At 50.0% G+C, this 15,299-nt stretch overlaps 1 protein-coding gene across 1 annotated transcript; it reads left to right on the top strand.

The window, feature by feature from the left end:
* The first annotated feature begins 11,154 nt into the window (after positions 1-11,154).
* On the top strand, positions 11,155-15,037 carry PIM1 (Pim-1 proto-oncogene, serine/threonine kinase). The gene is made up of 6 exons (XM_049765416.1): positions 11,155-11,273; positions 11,398-11,504; positions 11,660-11,710; positions 11,874-12,240; positions 13,730-13,906; positions 14,607-15,037. Exons 1-6 carry the CDS (start codon positions 11,192-11,194, stop codon positions 14,762-14,764), a joined length of 942 nt encoding a protein of 313 aa, XP_049621373.1. The 5' UTR covers positions 11,155-11,191; the 3' UTR covers positions 14,765-15,037.
* The last annotated feature ends 262 nt before the right edge of the window (positions 15,038-15,299 follow it).

Raw genomic sequence — 15,299 nt, forward strand, 5'->3', positions numbered from 1 at the left:
TATATAAAGTATTTTCGCTGTAGTTGTTTTTGGGTCACAATCAGCAGTGTAAGTCACAGAGTACTCTGTGCTTGTTGCCTGGGGGTAGGAAGCACGCTTCTGCTGGTGCTTATCTCCAGAGCAAGGCAAGTGCTCAACTCACTGCACTATATCCCTTTGCTTTTTTTTTGGGGGGGGGGGGCTATATTCGGCAGTGCTCAGGGGTTACTCCTGGCTCTGCGCTCAGAAATTGCTCCTGGCAGGCTTGGGGGACCATATGGGATGCCGGGGATCAGACCCCGGTCTGTCCCAGGTTGGCTGTGTGCAAGGCAAATGCCCTACTGCTGTGCTATCCCTCTGGCTCCCCCTTTTATTTTTGTTTAAATTTCTGTTATTATTTGGTTTGGGGGCCACACCCAGCCTTTTGTTGTTATTGTTGTTGTTGCTGTTCATGTTCTCTAGCCCTTAGAGCCATCTACCTTACCCTAGCAAAGATATATGACTGTCATATTAATATTAAAAAATTATTGCTGGGGTATTTTGAGGGGCACACCTGGTGGCACACAGTGGTTACTCTGGTTCTGTGCTCAGAAATCACTCTTGGTAGGCTCAGGGAACCATATGGGATGGCAGGGATCAAATTCAGGTTGGCCACGTGCAAGACAAATGCCCTATCTCTGTACTATGACTCCAGCTCCCTGCCGTGTGCTTAAAAACTTGTGGATAAGGGTTTAGGAAATGTGATTCAACAAGCACAGCATTTGCTTTCTATGTGTGAGGCCCTGGGTTTGATCCCCAGGACTGCAAAACATCTTTTTGTTTGTTTTTAACTAGGTTTTTATTTAATATTGGCTTTTGGGCCACGTCTGGTGGTGCTCATCGCTTACTCCTGGGTCTGTGCTCAGGGATCACTCCTGGCAGGGCTCAGAAGACCACAGGGAGGGCAGGGGATCAAATCCAGGCTGGCCACATGCAAGGAAAGTTCCCTGCCTGCTTTTTTCCACCCCCCTTTGTCCCCCTCCCCCCAGAAAAAAACTTTTGGCTGTAGTAATCAGAAAAAGCTCTAAGAAGTCCAATAGTCTTCAACTGGTCTAAAAAGGTGAACTGAACTTACAGATATGTATGTAGTTTTGGCTAAAGTATGCTATCTACATTGCTTTTATAGCCTCACATAAGAGGCTATTTGCCGAATCACAAGAATTACTTCAGAGATAACTCTGATGACTGTCAATGATAGGTTTGATTTTCATCTAGTCTGTTAGTGTCTCTCTAATAAACTAGTAACTCTGAACCCAAAAATACAAGCTTAACTTGTCCAGGGAAATGTAATACCATTTCTGTAAAGACAGTCCAGATCACTGGATCTCTAGGGTCAATTAAATTGTACTTGATAGCCAATTGACTTAGCCAAGTTATACACTGAAGACCATAAAGCATGCTTTTTTATTTTCAGCTCAACTGTTTTAATTCTTACTGTGGTAAATTGTTCATACTTGTTTCAGTAGCACACAACTTAAAAAAAGAGAACCAAAACAATTGAAAAGGGGAACATAGTATAGAAAATGTAAACTTCTTCAAACTAGTAAGTAGATTTCACCCAATCACAGTAATGCACAGCTTCTATGTCATTTGGATCTTGAACATCCTATGTGTCAACCATGGAATAAATGCCTATTCCTAAATCATAAGATTCAGAAAATTACTTCAACAGAGAATCTTTCTAGTTTCTTCTGAAATACAGACAAAAAAAAAAAAAAGTCTTTCATATTTTTCATCTCCTTCTTTTACCTTTTGCATTGGGACATCAGGAGGCCCTACTGATTTCTCTCCATGGCTGTCTGCTTTTGATTTATTTAAAGGAACTTTTATTCATTCATTTCCCATACGTTGAAGAATACAAAGAACAAAATACAAAGCATCTTTTGCTTTAAGTTCGGATGTTACTCACCCCATTCCTCTCTCTCTTTTCCATCTATTCATATTTTACTCACCCTTTAATATCCACTTTAAAATCCTCATTCTCTGTGGGACATTCAAAAAATTTTTTCAGTCTCCTCAGAGACTTGGGAAAGATACTCCTTTAGAACTTAATCATAGAATACCCTGTTAAATTCCGTAAATTTACCTGTATCCCTTGGAAAAGTAGAAAAGAATAATAAGTAGGAGACTCTTCTAAAACTTAGCTATGTAATTCACTTGAGTCCATTTTGTTTTGTTTTGCTCTGATCTAGAATCCAGTGAAGGAAGTAAGTGGCCTATGTTATGTAGAACTTAAAAGAAGATTCATATAAAGTGCTTGGGAAAATGTTTAGCATATCTTTGATGATCAGTCAATGTTGGCTGCAATTACAGTAAATCTTTGGTTCTTTTTATTCGATCCATTTATCTTCTTTTTTAGAAGGGTTGGGGTAGAAGGTACACATTGTGCTCCTCAGAAATGAATCCTGATATTGCTCTGATCTGAATCCTGAAACTGGGATCACACACAGTGCTAGAGGTTGAACTGTGATCCACCACATGCCAGGCAACTGACTTCTCTTTTGATTCAGGTGCTACTTCTGACTCAGTACTCAGGGAATCACTCCTACAGAAGTCTGAGAACCAGGGATTGAGCCAGGATTCCAGTATTCAAAGCATACACTCTAGTCCCTGTAGCTATCTCTCCAGCCACAGAGCTATGAACTATTAAATGATAAGTGAGATGAGGGCCCGGAGAGATAGCACAGCGGTGTTTGCCTTGCAAGCAGCCGAGCCAGGACCAAAGGTGGTTGGTTCGAATCCCGGTGTCCATATGGTCCCCCGTGCCTGCCAGGAGCTATTTCTGAGCACAGCCAGGAGTAACCCCTGAGCAATGCCGGATGTGGCCCAAAAACCAAAAAAAAAAAAAAAGATAAGTGAGATGAACAATAAGTAGATAGTCTATTAATATCGCTTTTGTGCCAGCAAGAGGTTCCACAAAATATTTTGGTTTGTTTTTTGTTTCTGGGCCACACCTGGCTATGCTCAAGGGTTACTCCTGGCTCTGCACTCAAGAATTAGTCCTGGTGATGCTTGGGGGAATATACAGGATGCCAGGGATTGAACCGAGTTCAGTTGCCTGCAAGCAAACAACCTACCCATAGTACTCACTCCAGCCCCACAAAATCTTTTTGAGTTTTTCCTTTTATTTATGTTGAATTTTTCATTTTTTTTCTTTGGGGGGCATACCTACCTGTGCTCAGGGCTTACTGCTGCCTCTGAGCTCAGGGATCACTGCTGGAGGGCTAGGGAGACCATATGGATGCTAGGGAGACCATATGGATGCTAGGGATATTGGCTAGGTATAAGGCAAATGCCCTACCCACTATACTATGATGGTTCCAGTCCATAATTTTTTTTTTTTCCTAACTTATACATCAGCAACTTTATTTATTTTTATTGTTTTGTTTTGGGTTAACCAGTGGTGTTTGAGGCTATTCCTTGCTTGGTGCTAGGGCATCATGTAGTGCTAGAGATCGAACCAAACCTGGAGCTCCAGCATGGAAAGCATGTACACTAGCCTTTTAAGTCATCTCCCTGGTCTTTACTCACATTATAATTATAGTTTGGGGGATGAAGATCACACTTGGTGGTACTTGAGGGCTATTCCTGGCTCTTGTGCTCTGGGTTTGCTCACACTGTGCTGAGGAATTGATTATGTGCTGGAGATCAGTCCAGGAATCCTACATGCAAAGTGCTCAACCAACTGAGGTTGCTCTCTGGCCCTTATTGTTTTTATTTGGGGAAGGGACTTGTTGAGCCCCACCCTGCAGTTCTCCGGGGTTATTCCTGGCAGTGCTCAGGGGACTGTAGGTGGTAGAGGGGATTTGAACCAGAGTTGGCAGGATGGGCTGAAGCAATAGCACAGGGGGTAGGGCATTTGCCTTGCATGTGGCCAACCCAGGTTCGATCCCGGGCATCCCATGTAGTCCCCTGAGCACCTCCAGGAGTGATTTCTTAGCGCAGAGCAAGGAGTAACCCCTGAACAATGCAGGATGTAGCCCCAAAACAAACACAAAACAGTTGGCAGGATGAAGGCAAGTATCTTAATCTTTATACTACCTTTTAAGTTATTTATTTATTTATATTTGGTTTTGGGGTCACACCCAGCAGCACTCAGGGGTTACTCTTAGCTCTATGCTCAAAAATCACTCCTGGCAGGCTTGGGGACCAAATGGGATCCTGGGATTCAAACCAGTGTGCTTCTGCATGCAAGGCAAACACCCTACCTCCTTGTTATCTCTCCGGCCCCCTTTTTAGTTCTTATTCACTTTTCTTTTGTTTTTGGGCTACACCCAGTGACACTGAGGGGTTACTCCTGGCTATGTGTTCAGAAATTGCTTCTGGCTTGGGTACCATATGGGACACTGGGGATTAAACCCAGGTCCGTCCTGGGTCAGTCTCGTTCAAGGCAAACGCCCTACCACTGTGCTATTGCTCCGGCTCCAAGTTCTTCTTATTCACTTTTTATTTTATTATTATTATTATTATTATTATTATTATTATTATTATTATTATTATTATTATTATTTTGGTGGTTTTTGGATCACACCCGGCAGTGCTCGGGGGTTATTCCTGGCTCCAGGCTCAGAAATTGCTCCTGGCAGGCACGGGGGACCATATGGGACGCCGGGATTCGAACCGATGACCTCCTGCATGAAAGACAAACACCTTACCTCCATGCTATCTCTGCGGCCCTCTTATTCACTTTTTAAAGGGGGAATTCCCCTCACCAACAGTAAACATGACCTCTCTCTCTCTCTCTCTCTCTCTCTCTCTCTCTCTCTCTCTCTCTCACACACACACACACACACACACACACACACACACACACACACACACACACACACACACGCTCCTTTTCTATATCAGGCATTCAAAATTTTGTTCAGGTGTCTGCTCTTTCTGTTCGAGGCAGAAATTTTTCTTGTCCTTTAATAAGATATTTATAACAGTTTCCAGATTTCCTGCAGCCTTTATACATTCTAACCTATTCCTTTATTACTTTAGCTTACCCAGTAGTACTCAGGAACTCTAAAACCTTTGTGTATTGTTCCTTCAAAACTGATTATTTTCACTTAATTGAACAATACTGAATATGTAAAATTCTAAAATAAATTTAGGTTATTTTTATTTCTTTATAAAGAATTCATTGACAATGAGTTTAAACATACTTTACTGGAAAATAAAAATGTTCTGTCTATCCAACCCTGTTAAAGGAAACTGAAAACTGAAAAGACATTTATAAACTTGATACAAATGTCACATCTTCCCAAGGACAAAAACTACTTCTAACTCCACTACACAGAGTCCCTGACCAAACAACCTGGGACACTCAGAACGTTCTAGCTGTCCACTACTGCCACAATTATTACAACTTATAAGAATTTTAGTTTTTAAAAATCTAGACTGCTTTCGTTTCACAGTTTGTAGTAGATTTTTGCATATATTCCAGAGGTATAAAATATATGTGAAAGTTAACTTTTCCCTTTTATTTCACAAACAAGGTAGTAAAATTTAAATAATTCTGACCTGTTCTAAATTAAACTTTACACTTTTAACACTTCAACAGTGGGTAGGGCTCTTGTCATGTATGTGGCCAACCTACATACAGTTCGATACTGTTTTCCATACGGTTGCCTAGTTCCACCCTAAGAGATCTCCAAGCAAGAGCCAAGAGTATCGGAGAGATAGCACAGCGGCATTTGCCTTGCAAGCAGCCAATTCAGGACCTAAGGTGGTTGGTTCGAATCCCGGTGTCCCATATGGTCCCCCATGCCTGCCAGGAGCTATTTCTGAGCAGACAGCCAGGAGTAATTCCTGAGCACCACTGGGTGTGGCCCAAAAAACAAAAAACAAACAAAAAATTTGGGGCCGGGCGGTGGCGCTGGAGGTAAGGTGCCTGCCTTGCCTGCACTAGCCTAGGACGGACCGCGGTTCGATCCCCCGGCGTCCCATATGGTCCCCCAAGAAGCCAGGAGCAACTTCTGAGCGCATAGCCAGGAGTAACCCCTGAGCGTCACAGGGTGTGGCCCAAAAACCAAAAAAAAAAAAAAAAAAAAAAGAGCCAAGAGTATGTGCTGAGCACCACTGGGTGTGACCCAAAAACAAAATAGACAAACAAAAGAAATAAACAATACAGACTCAGATTATTTTTTCCTTGACTAATGGCAAATACAGAGGGAAAAAATGATGCTGATCTAGTTCTAAAAGGGCATCAACTAGGGACTGCAGTAGGGCGTTTGTCTTGCATGCAGCTGATCCAGGACAGACGTGGGTTAGATCCCCGGCATCCCATATGGGCCACCAAGCCAGGAGCGATTTCTGAGCATAAAGCCAGGAGTAACCCTGAGCACCAATGGGTGTGACATAAGTAAATAAATAAATGGGTATCAAGTAGATACAGCAGCACTTAAAAAAAAAAACTGTAATCATTCCTTCCAAATTTACTTCTAAACTTTTGGATTACAGAAATCGCTAAAGTTATTTCCTTAACTCTGACTTAATTAAATCCATATCAGGTAGAATATGGAAACCACTTAGGAATTAATTTATCTATTGTTCAAATTACTATGAGGAAATTCTCCACTTTTGAGAGAATTGTTAGCATAATTATGGCCTTTATCTTTCCAAAAGCACTTGTCATTTAATTATTAGCATGAATTTTTTATTATTTTTTGTGACAGCACAGAGCTTGTTTTTATTATGAAAACTACATTTTGGTGAATCAAAACATCGAGTTCTCTACCTTCAAAGAATAATTTTTAGAACAATGCATACTTAAATGTTTAAAAATTATCCTTAAAAGCAGTTCTAAGCAAATAAAAACTCTTTGCCAAGAAGGTCCATGTTTTGTAATTTCCAGCTGTGAAGCACCACCATATAAAGTCAACATATTAATTGTTAATCACTTCAGCTCGAACTAATTAAACATTTAGCCCTACAAAGATCTAGAAAGTGAAAAACATTGAATTTGATTTCATGACTTAACATATAAAACTAATTTAAATGAAACTTTTTATCTAGCATTTCACCTTTGAAAATTCCCAGGTGAATGCCCATTCCAACTTCTTTGTTTTCATCATCATTGTCATCATCACAAATGGTATCACTGCTGTCTTAGTTAATATTTATTAGACATTTACTCTATGCTAGGTAGGTATGTGCTTCACACACAGAAATTTGTTTGCCCATATGAAGTAGATGCTATTAATACCTCCATTCAGAGTTTTAAAAGCTGAGAAAGGTTAAGTAACTTGATAAATGTCACATAACTAGGTAGGAGCCAGATCCCAGATTTGAAAGAAGGCTAACGCAGTTTAAAACCCATGTTCCTAACCTTTACTTTCTTTTGCCTAAGCCTACTACTTAATCCACTGAAATTTGGCATAGGTGCCAGAGAGAGGTAAATGGCTTGCTTTGCACACAGCTGACCCAGATTCTATTTGTAACACCACATATGGTCCCCAAAGCACCACCAGAAATGCTCACCACCTGAGGACAGAGCCAGGATTAAGTCCTGAGTATAACCAGGTGTGGTCCAAAAGCAACAAATAAATGAGTAAAAGCACAAATTGCCTTTAATAAGGGGTTTCATTCCTTTATAAAAAAAAAATTTTTTTTTTTTGGTTTTTGGGCTACACCAGCGGTGCTCAGGGGTTACTCCTGGCTGTCTGCTCAGAAATAGCTCCTGGCAGGCACGGGGGACCATATGGGACACCTGGATTCGAACCAACCACCTTTAGTCCTGGCTCGGCTGCTTGCAAGGCAAACACCGCTGTGTTATCTCTCCGGGCCCCCTTTATAAAAAAAAAAAAAAAAAATTTTTTTTTTTTTTGCGCCACCTCTGGTGGCACTCACGGGTTACACCTGGGTCTGCACTCAAAAATCGCCCCTGGCAGGCTCAGGGGAATCTTATGGGATGCTGAGGATTGAACTTGGGTTGGCCATTTGCAAGGCAAATGCCCTACCCACTGTGTTATTAGTACAGCCTTTATTTATTTTGCTTTTGCAGCTATGTCTAGTGATTCTCACTTGGGAACTGCACCTGGCTGTGCTCAGTGTGAAGCCAGGTTGGCAGAGTGTAAGGCAAATTCTCTACCTGTTGTATTATCGCTTTGGCCCCAACAAGAAATGAGACCCATCTTGGTCTTCTTTCCTACTAGATATGTACTTGAGGAATAGAGACAATACACAAGCAATTGAAGTATCAATCAAGAGATTTTGTTGTTGATTTTAATCCTGACAAACACGTGTGTCTGTCTGTGTCAGGCGGGGACCCCAAGCGTGCGTACGTGGCCGACCTCCCTTCCATCCTTAGCACTGCCTGCCATGATTCCCCTGAGTACCCCAAGGTGTGATCCCTGAGCACAGCTGAGTGTGACCTGACACCACCCGTCACCCCAACCTTGGGTGTGGGTGTGAAATATGTTAAGAGTTTCTTTAGCACAAACCTGTGGTGAACAGCTGTTGTGTCCTTAAGGAAAGACAAATACAAGGGAGGAGGAATGGTGGAGGAAAGGGCATTTCAGAAGAGGTAAACTTTAGAAAAGTACCAGGTGAGGGGAAATAGTGAGAAGAGTTTAGTAGAGCTTGAAAAAGAAATAGGAGGGCCGGAGAGATAGCATGGAGGTAAGGCGTTTGCCTTTCATGCAGGAGGTCATTGGTTCGAATCCCGGCGCCCCATATGGTCCCCCGTGCCTGCCAGGAGCAATTTCTGAGCCTGGAGCCAGGAATAACCCCTGAGCACTGCCGGGTGTGACCCAAAAACCAAAAAAAAAAAAAAAAAAAAAAAAAAAAAAGAAAAGAAAGAAAAAGAAATAGGAGGGTAGAGGGGATGAAGGCAGGGATTGCATACATTTACTGGGATTGCATACATTTAATGAAGCCTTAACTCAGTACCAAGGACAGCTTTAGACTTTAGACACCCCCACCTCCACCCCAAAGCAAAGGAAAGCTGTGAAGAACTGGGAGTTGAATTTGGGTCACTTCTCCTTTCTTAGCTTGTTGCAGAAACTCTCACCAAGAACCAGCCAAAAAGCAAGCGGCATGCTCTAAGAAGTAGGAATAATCCGATAATTTTACGCCAGCAGACTCAGGAGAGCTCCCGTTCCAGAAACTGGACCCTCAAATGGGAGAGCTCTGTTTTATAGAATAGAATAGAGGATAGCTGATGGGGGGAGAGGGGGGGAACGACAGGTATTTGCAGGCGGCTGGCAGCAGAGTACAGAATCAGAAAATTCCCAAGCATGTCATTTTGCAAAGCAGGGTCTGGACCACCTCAAGGACACGAGCGCATGTGAAGTACCCTTTTCCCGGGTTACCAAGGTTACAAAGCTAGACGAGGAGCATCTCAAGGACATCCCGAATGCATCCCACGGTTGTCCTGTAGCCCAGACCCTCGGCAGCTCCTCCTTCTCGTGTGGCTCGCCCGAGTCCAAGTGGGCAGGGAGGGGTCTGTTGCCACCGCCTACGTGGTAAGACCGTACGGTGCTTTCCTACCCGTGAGACGGGCATTCATCCTCGCTCCCTGGGGTTTCCCCATTTCTCAGAAAGGAGTGACTGACGCTCCACAACACAAAAGGAAAGTGTATGTATGTAGGCGATGTATGCGCCGCAGTGGCGGACAACTTTCCCACGAAACCTCTCCCGGTCAGGGCACCGCGCGGGCCCCGGCCATGCCAGCGGCGAGGTCGGCGTTCCCGACTCGGGCCGGGGCGACGCGGAGTGCCGCGCCGTCTCATCAAGTGTGCGCGAAGTTCGCGAAGGACAAAGGCCGCGAGTGCCGCCGGGGAGTGGGGGCGCCGGCAACCCCTGCCCGGGGCCAGGCGGGCCGGGGAGCGAGGGGTCGGGCGCGGACCCAGCCTCGCCCGAACCCCCGCAGGAGGCGCCGAGGCGGCGGCGGTCCGTCGCGCCTGCGTTTGTGTCGCGCTTTCCCTTCGCCCCGTGGGCGTTTCGGGGCCGCTCCCCGGCTCCCGAGAGCAGATCTAGGGGTGTGCGGGGACCCCAGCCCTGAAGGAGCCGCGTTCTGCTCAGCTGCGTCCCGGCCCCGACGCTCCGCGTGGCCGGGACCCGAGAGAGACGGGGAGACACGGAGACGAAGACGGAGTCGGACCACCCTGGTCGCGCCCCCACACTTCGCACACGCACGCACGCTCGGGTCCCCGCCGGGCGCAGACGGACCGACACGCACACAGACACACAGCCCGGGCGAGGCCGGCCCCGTCGGCCCACGGGGAGCCCTTGACCCCGAAGCCCTCGGAAGGCCGCGAGGAGCCGCGCCGCCCGCCCCGCCCGGCGGCCTTTGATGGCTTTGTTATTGTTTGGGTTTGAATCGCTCCCCGCCCCGCCCTCCTTCCCTCCCTCCCGTCCCTTCCTTCCTCCGCCCTCGCTCGCTCCCCCACCACACACACGCGCGCGCGCCCGGCGCCCGCCCCCGCCCTCCATTTTGGCGCCTTTTCCTTTCCCGCCACGTCGTGAGGCGCGTCAGGCCCATTCTGACCGCGCGCGCCGCGGTATGCAGATGAGCCGGCTGCCGGTTGGCTGCGGGCGGGACGCGGGGCGGGGCGGGCCGGGGCGCGGCGACGCGGGGGAGCGCGCGTGCGCGCTGCGCCGCCGCGGGGCGGGGCGAGGGGGGACGCCGTCAGGGAGTCGCCCGGAGCCGCCGCCGCCGCCGCCTCCCCGCCCCCTCCCCTCCTCCCTAGCGCGCCGGGCCGCGCGACTCCCCGCCTGGGCCTCCCGGCGAGGCCCCGCCCCGCCCCGCCCGCGCCCCGCCCCTTTACTCCTGGCGGCGGCGAGCCGGGCGTCTGCTGCAGCGGCCGCGGAGGAGGAGGAGGAGGAGCAGCAGCAGGAGGAGCAGCAGCAGCAGCAGCGGCGGCGGCAGGCCTGAGCAGACTCGGCGGCGGCGCGACCGGCGGCCACAGCAGCAGCAGCAGCAGCAGCAGCCTCGGCGGCCGCCCGGGCTCCCCGGCCCGACTCCGCGCGCCCCGCTCGGCTGCGCCCCCGAGCCGCCCTTGGCGCCGCTGACCCCGCCGGCGGCGTGTGTGTCCGCGCCGCGCCCGCAGCCGGCAGCGCCCCCCGCCGTCCCCCGGCGCCCTCCGCGGCCTCCCGCGCCGCAACGCGCCCGCAGCCCCGGCCCGACCGACCGACCGACCGACCGCGCGGCTCCCGCTCCAGGCGCGACCCGGCGCTGGGGATGCTCCTGTCCAAGATCAACTCGCTGGCCCACCTGCGCGCCGCGCCCTGCAGCGACCTGCACGCCCCCAAGCTGGCGCCCGGTGAGCGGCGAGGAGGCCCGGGAGGGAGCCGGCGGCCCGGAGCGGGAGACGGGCGGGCGGAAGGGAGCGGGGAGCGAGGCGAGGCGGGGGCCGCGGCCGGCGCTGAGCCTGCTCCTCCCGCCAGGCAAGGACAAGGAGCCCCTGGAGTCGCAGTACCAGGTGGGCCCGCTCCTCGGCAGCGGCGGCTTCGGCTCCGTCTACTCGGGCGTCCGCGTCGCCGATAACTTGCCGGTGAGTGGCCGCGGGCGGGCGGGCGCGCACACACACAGACACACACACGACACACACACGACACACGACACACACACACACACACACACACACACACACACACACACACGGGCGCCCGACCTAACGGAGCCCTCTCTGCTTCCCGGGGCTTCCAGGTGGCCATCAAGCACGTGGAGAAGGACCGCATCTCCGACTGGGGGGAGCTGGTGAGTCGCGGGCCGGGCCGGGGGCGACCCGACCACCGCATCCCCGTCCCCGTCCCCATCCCCGGGGCGAGGCGAGGCGAGGCGAGCCGCGACGCGACGCGAGGGCTTCCCCGGCCTCCCGAATCCTAAAGCGAGCCCCGCTCTCCCCCTCTCCCCCCCGCAGCCCAATGGCACCCGCGTGCCCATGGAGGTGGTCCTGCTCAAGAAGGTGAGCTCGGGCTTCTCGGGCGTCATCCGCCTCCTCGACTGGTTCGAGCGGCCCGACAGCTTCGTGCTGATCCTGGAGCGGCCCGAGCCGGTGCAGGACCTCTTCGACTTCATCACGGAGCGCGGCGCCCTGCAGGAGGAGCTGGCCCGCAGCTTCTTCTGGCAGGTGCTGGAGGCCGTGCGGCACTGCCACAGCTGCGGGGTGCTGCACCGCGACATCAAGGACGAGAACATCCTCATCGACCTGCACCGCGGCGAGCTCAAGCTCATCGACTTCGGGTCGGGGGCGCTGCTCAAGGACACGGTCTACACGGACTTCGACGGTGAGCCCGGGGGCGCCCCGCGACCGACGCGGCCTGGCCTGGCCCGGAGGCCGCCTCGGCCGGCCCGTCGCAAAGGTCACCGGCCGCCCGGCTCGAGGCTGCCAGGCAGGGCCGGGCTGGGGTGGGGTGGGGCGGAGGGGAGCTGCGGCGTAGTAAAGTCGGCAGCCCAACCTGGGGGTGTTTCTGGGCTGATTTCTCCTTGGAAGCGGCATTCAGTGGGTTCCGAGCTTTCCCGATGAATAAGAGGTTGTGGGCGACCGGCCGTAGCCCAGATTTCGGGCGTCTGACCCAGTTTCACCGCCAGTAAAAAAGGACAGGACGGGAGGGCGGGGGAGAGCGGGAGAGTCGAAAATTGATGCCGGTTTCCTCGCTTTCTTTCGGCTTTTGCTTTAGGAAAAGGGAGTTGGTTTTTCTTCCAGGTTGGTTCAAGAGCTGCGTGGAGTTTTGTTGTGTATTGTATAGTTGCGTTGTGTTTTATTTTTAATCCCTGCCCTTTGATCTAAAGGGAGATGGGACTCAGAAGCAGTAGTTTCACTAAATAATTCATTTTGTTGATGGCGTATGCGCGCGAGTGTGTGTGTGTCTGTGTGTTGTTGGGCGAGGGAGGAGGGAAGAATGTTGTGAAATAAGATCTCTTGCTGGTTTGAAAATGAGTTGGGTGTCTCCGCGGAGAGGATGAAAACCTATCCTAGGGAGGGGCTTGGAGCGGCTCTTTGAGCCGAGAAGGAATGGGGAGCCCCAGATCAAAGGGAACGAGGGTAGGTCAGCGTGCGAGCGGCCGGACCTCGCCGACGACGGCCTTTCCAAACTTGTGACTGGGGCTTGTGGTCTGTTTATTTGCCCTTGGAGGACGCTGGGCTGGGCTGGGCTGGGCTGCCCTTTTTTTGTATTGAACAGTTAATGGCTGGCCAGGTCCTCCCATGTTTTTTCCTTTTGGTCTTTGCTGCCCCCTGGTGAGCGCCGGCGGCATGGCCCCACATTTTTTTTACAATCCAAAGTTTGTAAACAGAATCACGTGGTCTGAAACCAGCCCTGCCGCTCTACCTTTGTAGTGTGGGGAGGAAAGTGTGGGTGTCTGCTCGGCACTCTGGGGGTGCGGGAGGGGGCCTCTCAGAGAGAACCCAGGCTTAGATTGGAGTGCAAATGCCCTCTGAACTCAGGCTTTCAGGGGAATAATGCAGTTGAATCAGAGGGGAGAGATCCCTTGATTTCTGTAGACATGTAACCATCCCTTCCTCCTTTTATGGATGGTCCTACCCACAGGCCTTGGACTTGGGTCCTGGGCTGGGATTGATCCGGTCATGCTTGGGGTTGGAGATTTCATTAGTTGATTCCATCTATTCCTTTTAGCTAGGGCTAAGAATGGAATTCATTCAGCTCCTAAGAGGAGGGGCAAGGATTTTGTTCAGAAGGTATTTGGCATATTATTTGGTCTTCTAGTCTATTTTGGCTAAGAGCATTTCTTTTTCTTATTCCCTTTGGCTTGCAGGGACCCGGGTGTATAGTCCTCCAGAGTGGATCCGCTACCATCGCTACCACGGCAGGTCTGCTGCTGTCTGGTCTCTGGGGATCTTACTGTATGATATGGTCTGTGGAGATATTCCTTTTGAGCATGATGAGGAGATCATCAGGGGCCAAGTTTTCTTCAGACAGAGGATCTCTTCAGGTAATTTCTGGGAAGCCCCTTTTGAGGAGACAGACTTAAGGCTGCTATTGGTGGAGAAGCCAGAGACAGTCTTACGGCTGGAACTTCAAATTTTCAAGACTCCTAGAATAGCCGTGACCTTTGGCCTTAACAGACTCTGAGGCCCTCCATAATGGTTTACATTTTGGGGCATCAGATCGGAGGAAGATGTGTTTAGTATATTATGATAGCTCCTTTCAGAGGTTTAAGTGCCACACAAATACCGATCCCCCCACTTTTTTGGGCTAGGAGTGAACAGTTGAGGGCATTAGAACTCCTCCCTTAAGGCAGTCTAAATAAATGAGGTTCTAGTGACCTCATTTGTGGGTGGTGTTCCTATTTGTAAGTTGGTAGGTGAATTGGAATTGAATCACCTCATTACATTCTGTGATGTCTCATCGGAATCCTTGTCATCACGCTTCCTATTTTTGGTGTGTGGGTGTCGTGGGAAAGGCCCTGACTATTGAAGTTTAAAAACCACAGGTTTAAGAGGGGAGTTTTTTTTCTTTTTAAAGCTGAAAGCAGGCTGGCGAATCTAGATAACACCTTCCCATTGAGGTCTGTGAATTGAGAAAGTGCATAGGTCTCCTAGACCCCAGACTTTGTGGGCCCCTGAGAAGGCCTTTTTACATTGCAAAAACAAGTTGAGTCATGCATGACCATGTTTATCTTGTTTCTGCAGAGTGTCAGCATCTCATTAAGTGGTGCTTGTCCCTGAGACCATCTGATCGGCCATCCTTCGAAGAAATCCAGAACCATCCATGGATGCAAGACGTCCTTCTGCCCCAGGAAACGGCTGAGATCCATCTCCACAGCCTGTCATCAGGACCCAGCAAATAGCAGCTTCTCTAGCAAGCGCTCCCTTTCCTCCCCAGTGCTCCAGGGAGGGGAATCTTCTGTTTCCAGCTTCCCAAATTACCAGTGACACTTCTCGCCAAGCAGGACAGTGCTTGATACAGGAACAATATTTACAACTCATTCCAGACCCCAGGCCCCTGGAGGCTGCCTCCCAACAGTGGGGGAAGAGACTGGCTCCAGGTGTCCAGGCCCCCACTCGTAGATGCTCTCCTAGGAGTCCAGTGTGGCTGGACTGGCAAAATCCCCGGGGGTGGGGGGTGGGGGGAAATTGGGTCCAAACCCTGCTGTGGGACTGTGCCCTTCATCACGAGTTCTGCTGATTGTGGCGATGGGTCGGGGTGGGGGGGAATGGGTTGGGGTGGGGTAGGACTAGCACCATTTTAAGTCCCTGTCACCTCTTCCGACTCTTCTGAGTGCCTTCTGTGGGGACTCCGGCTGTGCTGGGAGAAATACTTGAACTTGCCTCTTTTACCTGCTGCTTCTCCAAAAATCTGCCTGGGTTTGGTTCCCTGTTTTT

The sequence above is a fragment of the Suncus etruscus genome, chromosome 18, assembly GCF_024139225.1.
Source record: "Suncus etruscus isolate mSunEtr1 chromosome 18, mSunEtr1.pri.cur, whole genome shotgun sequence".
NCBI lineage: Eukaryota > Metazoa > Chordata > Mammalia > Eulipotyphla > Soricidae > Suncus > Suncus etruscus.

Coding starts and splice junctions, on each gene's coding strand:
- PIM1 (XM_049765416.1), top strand. CDS start 11,192: ATGCTCCTGTCCAAGATCAACTCGCTGGCCCACCTGCGCGCCGCGCCC. Junction 11,505..11,659: donor GCGTCGCCGATAACTTGCCG/GTGAGTGGCCGC, acceptor CGGGGCTTCCAG/GTGGCCATCAAGCACGTGGA. Junction 11,711..11,873: donor TCTCCGACTGGGGGGAGCTG/GTGAGTCGCGGG, acceptor TCCCCCCCGCAG/CCCAATGGCACCCGCGTGCC.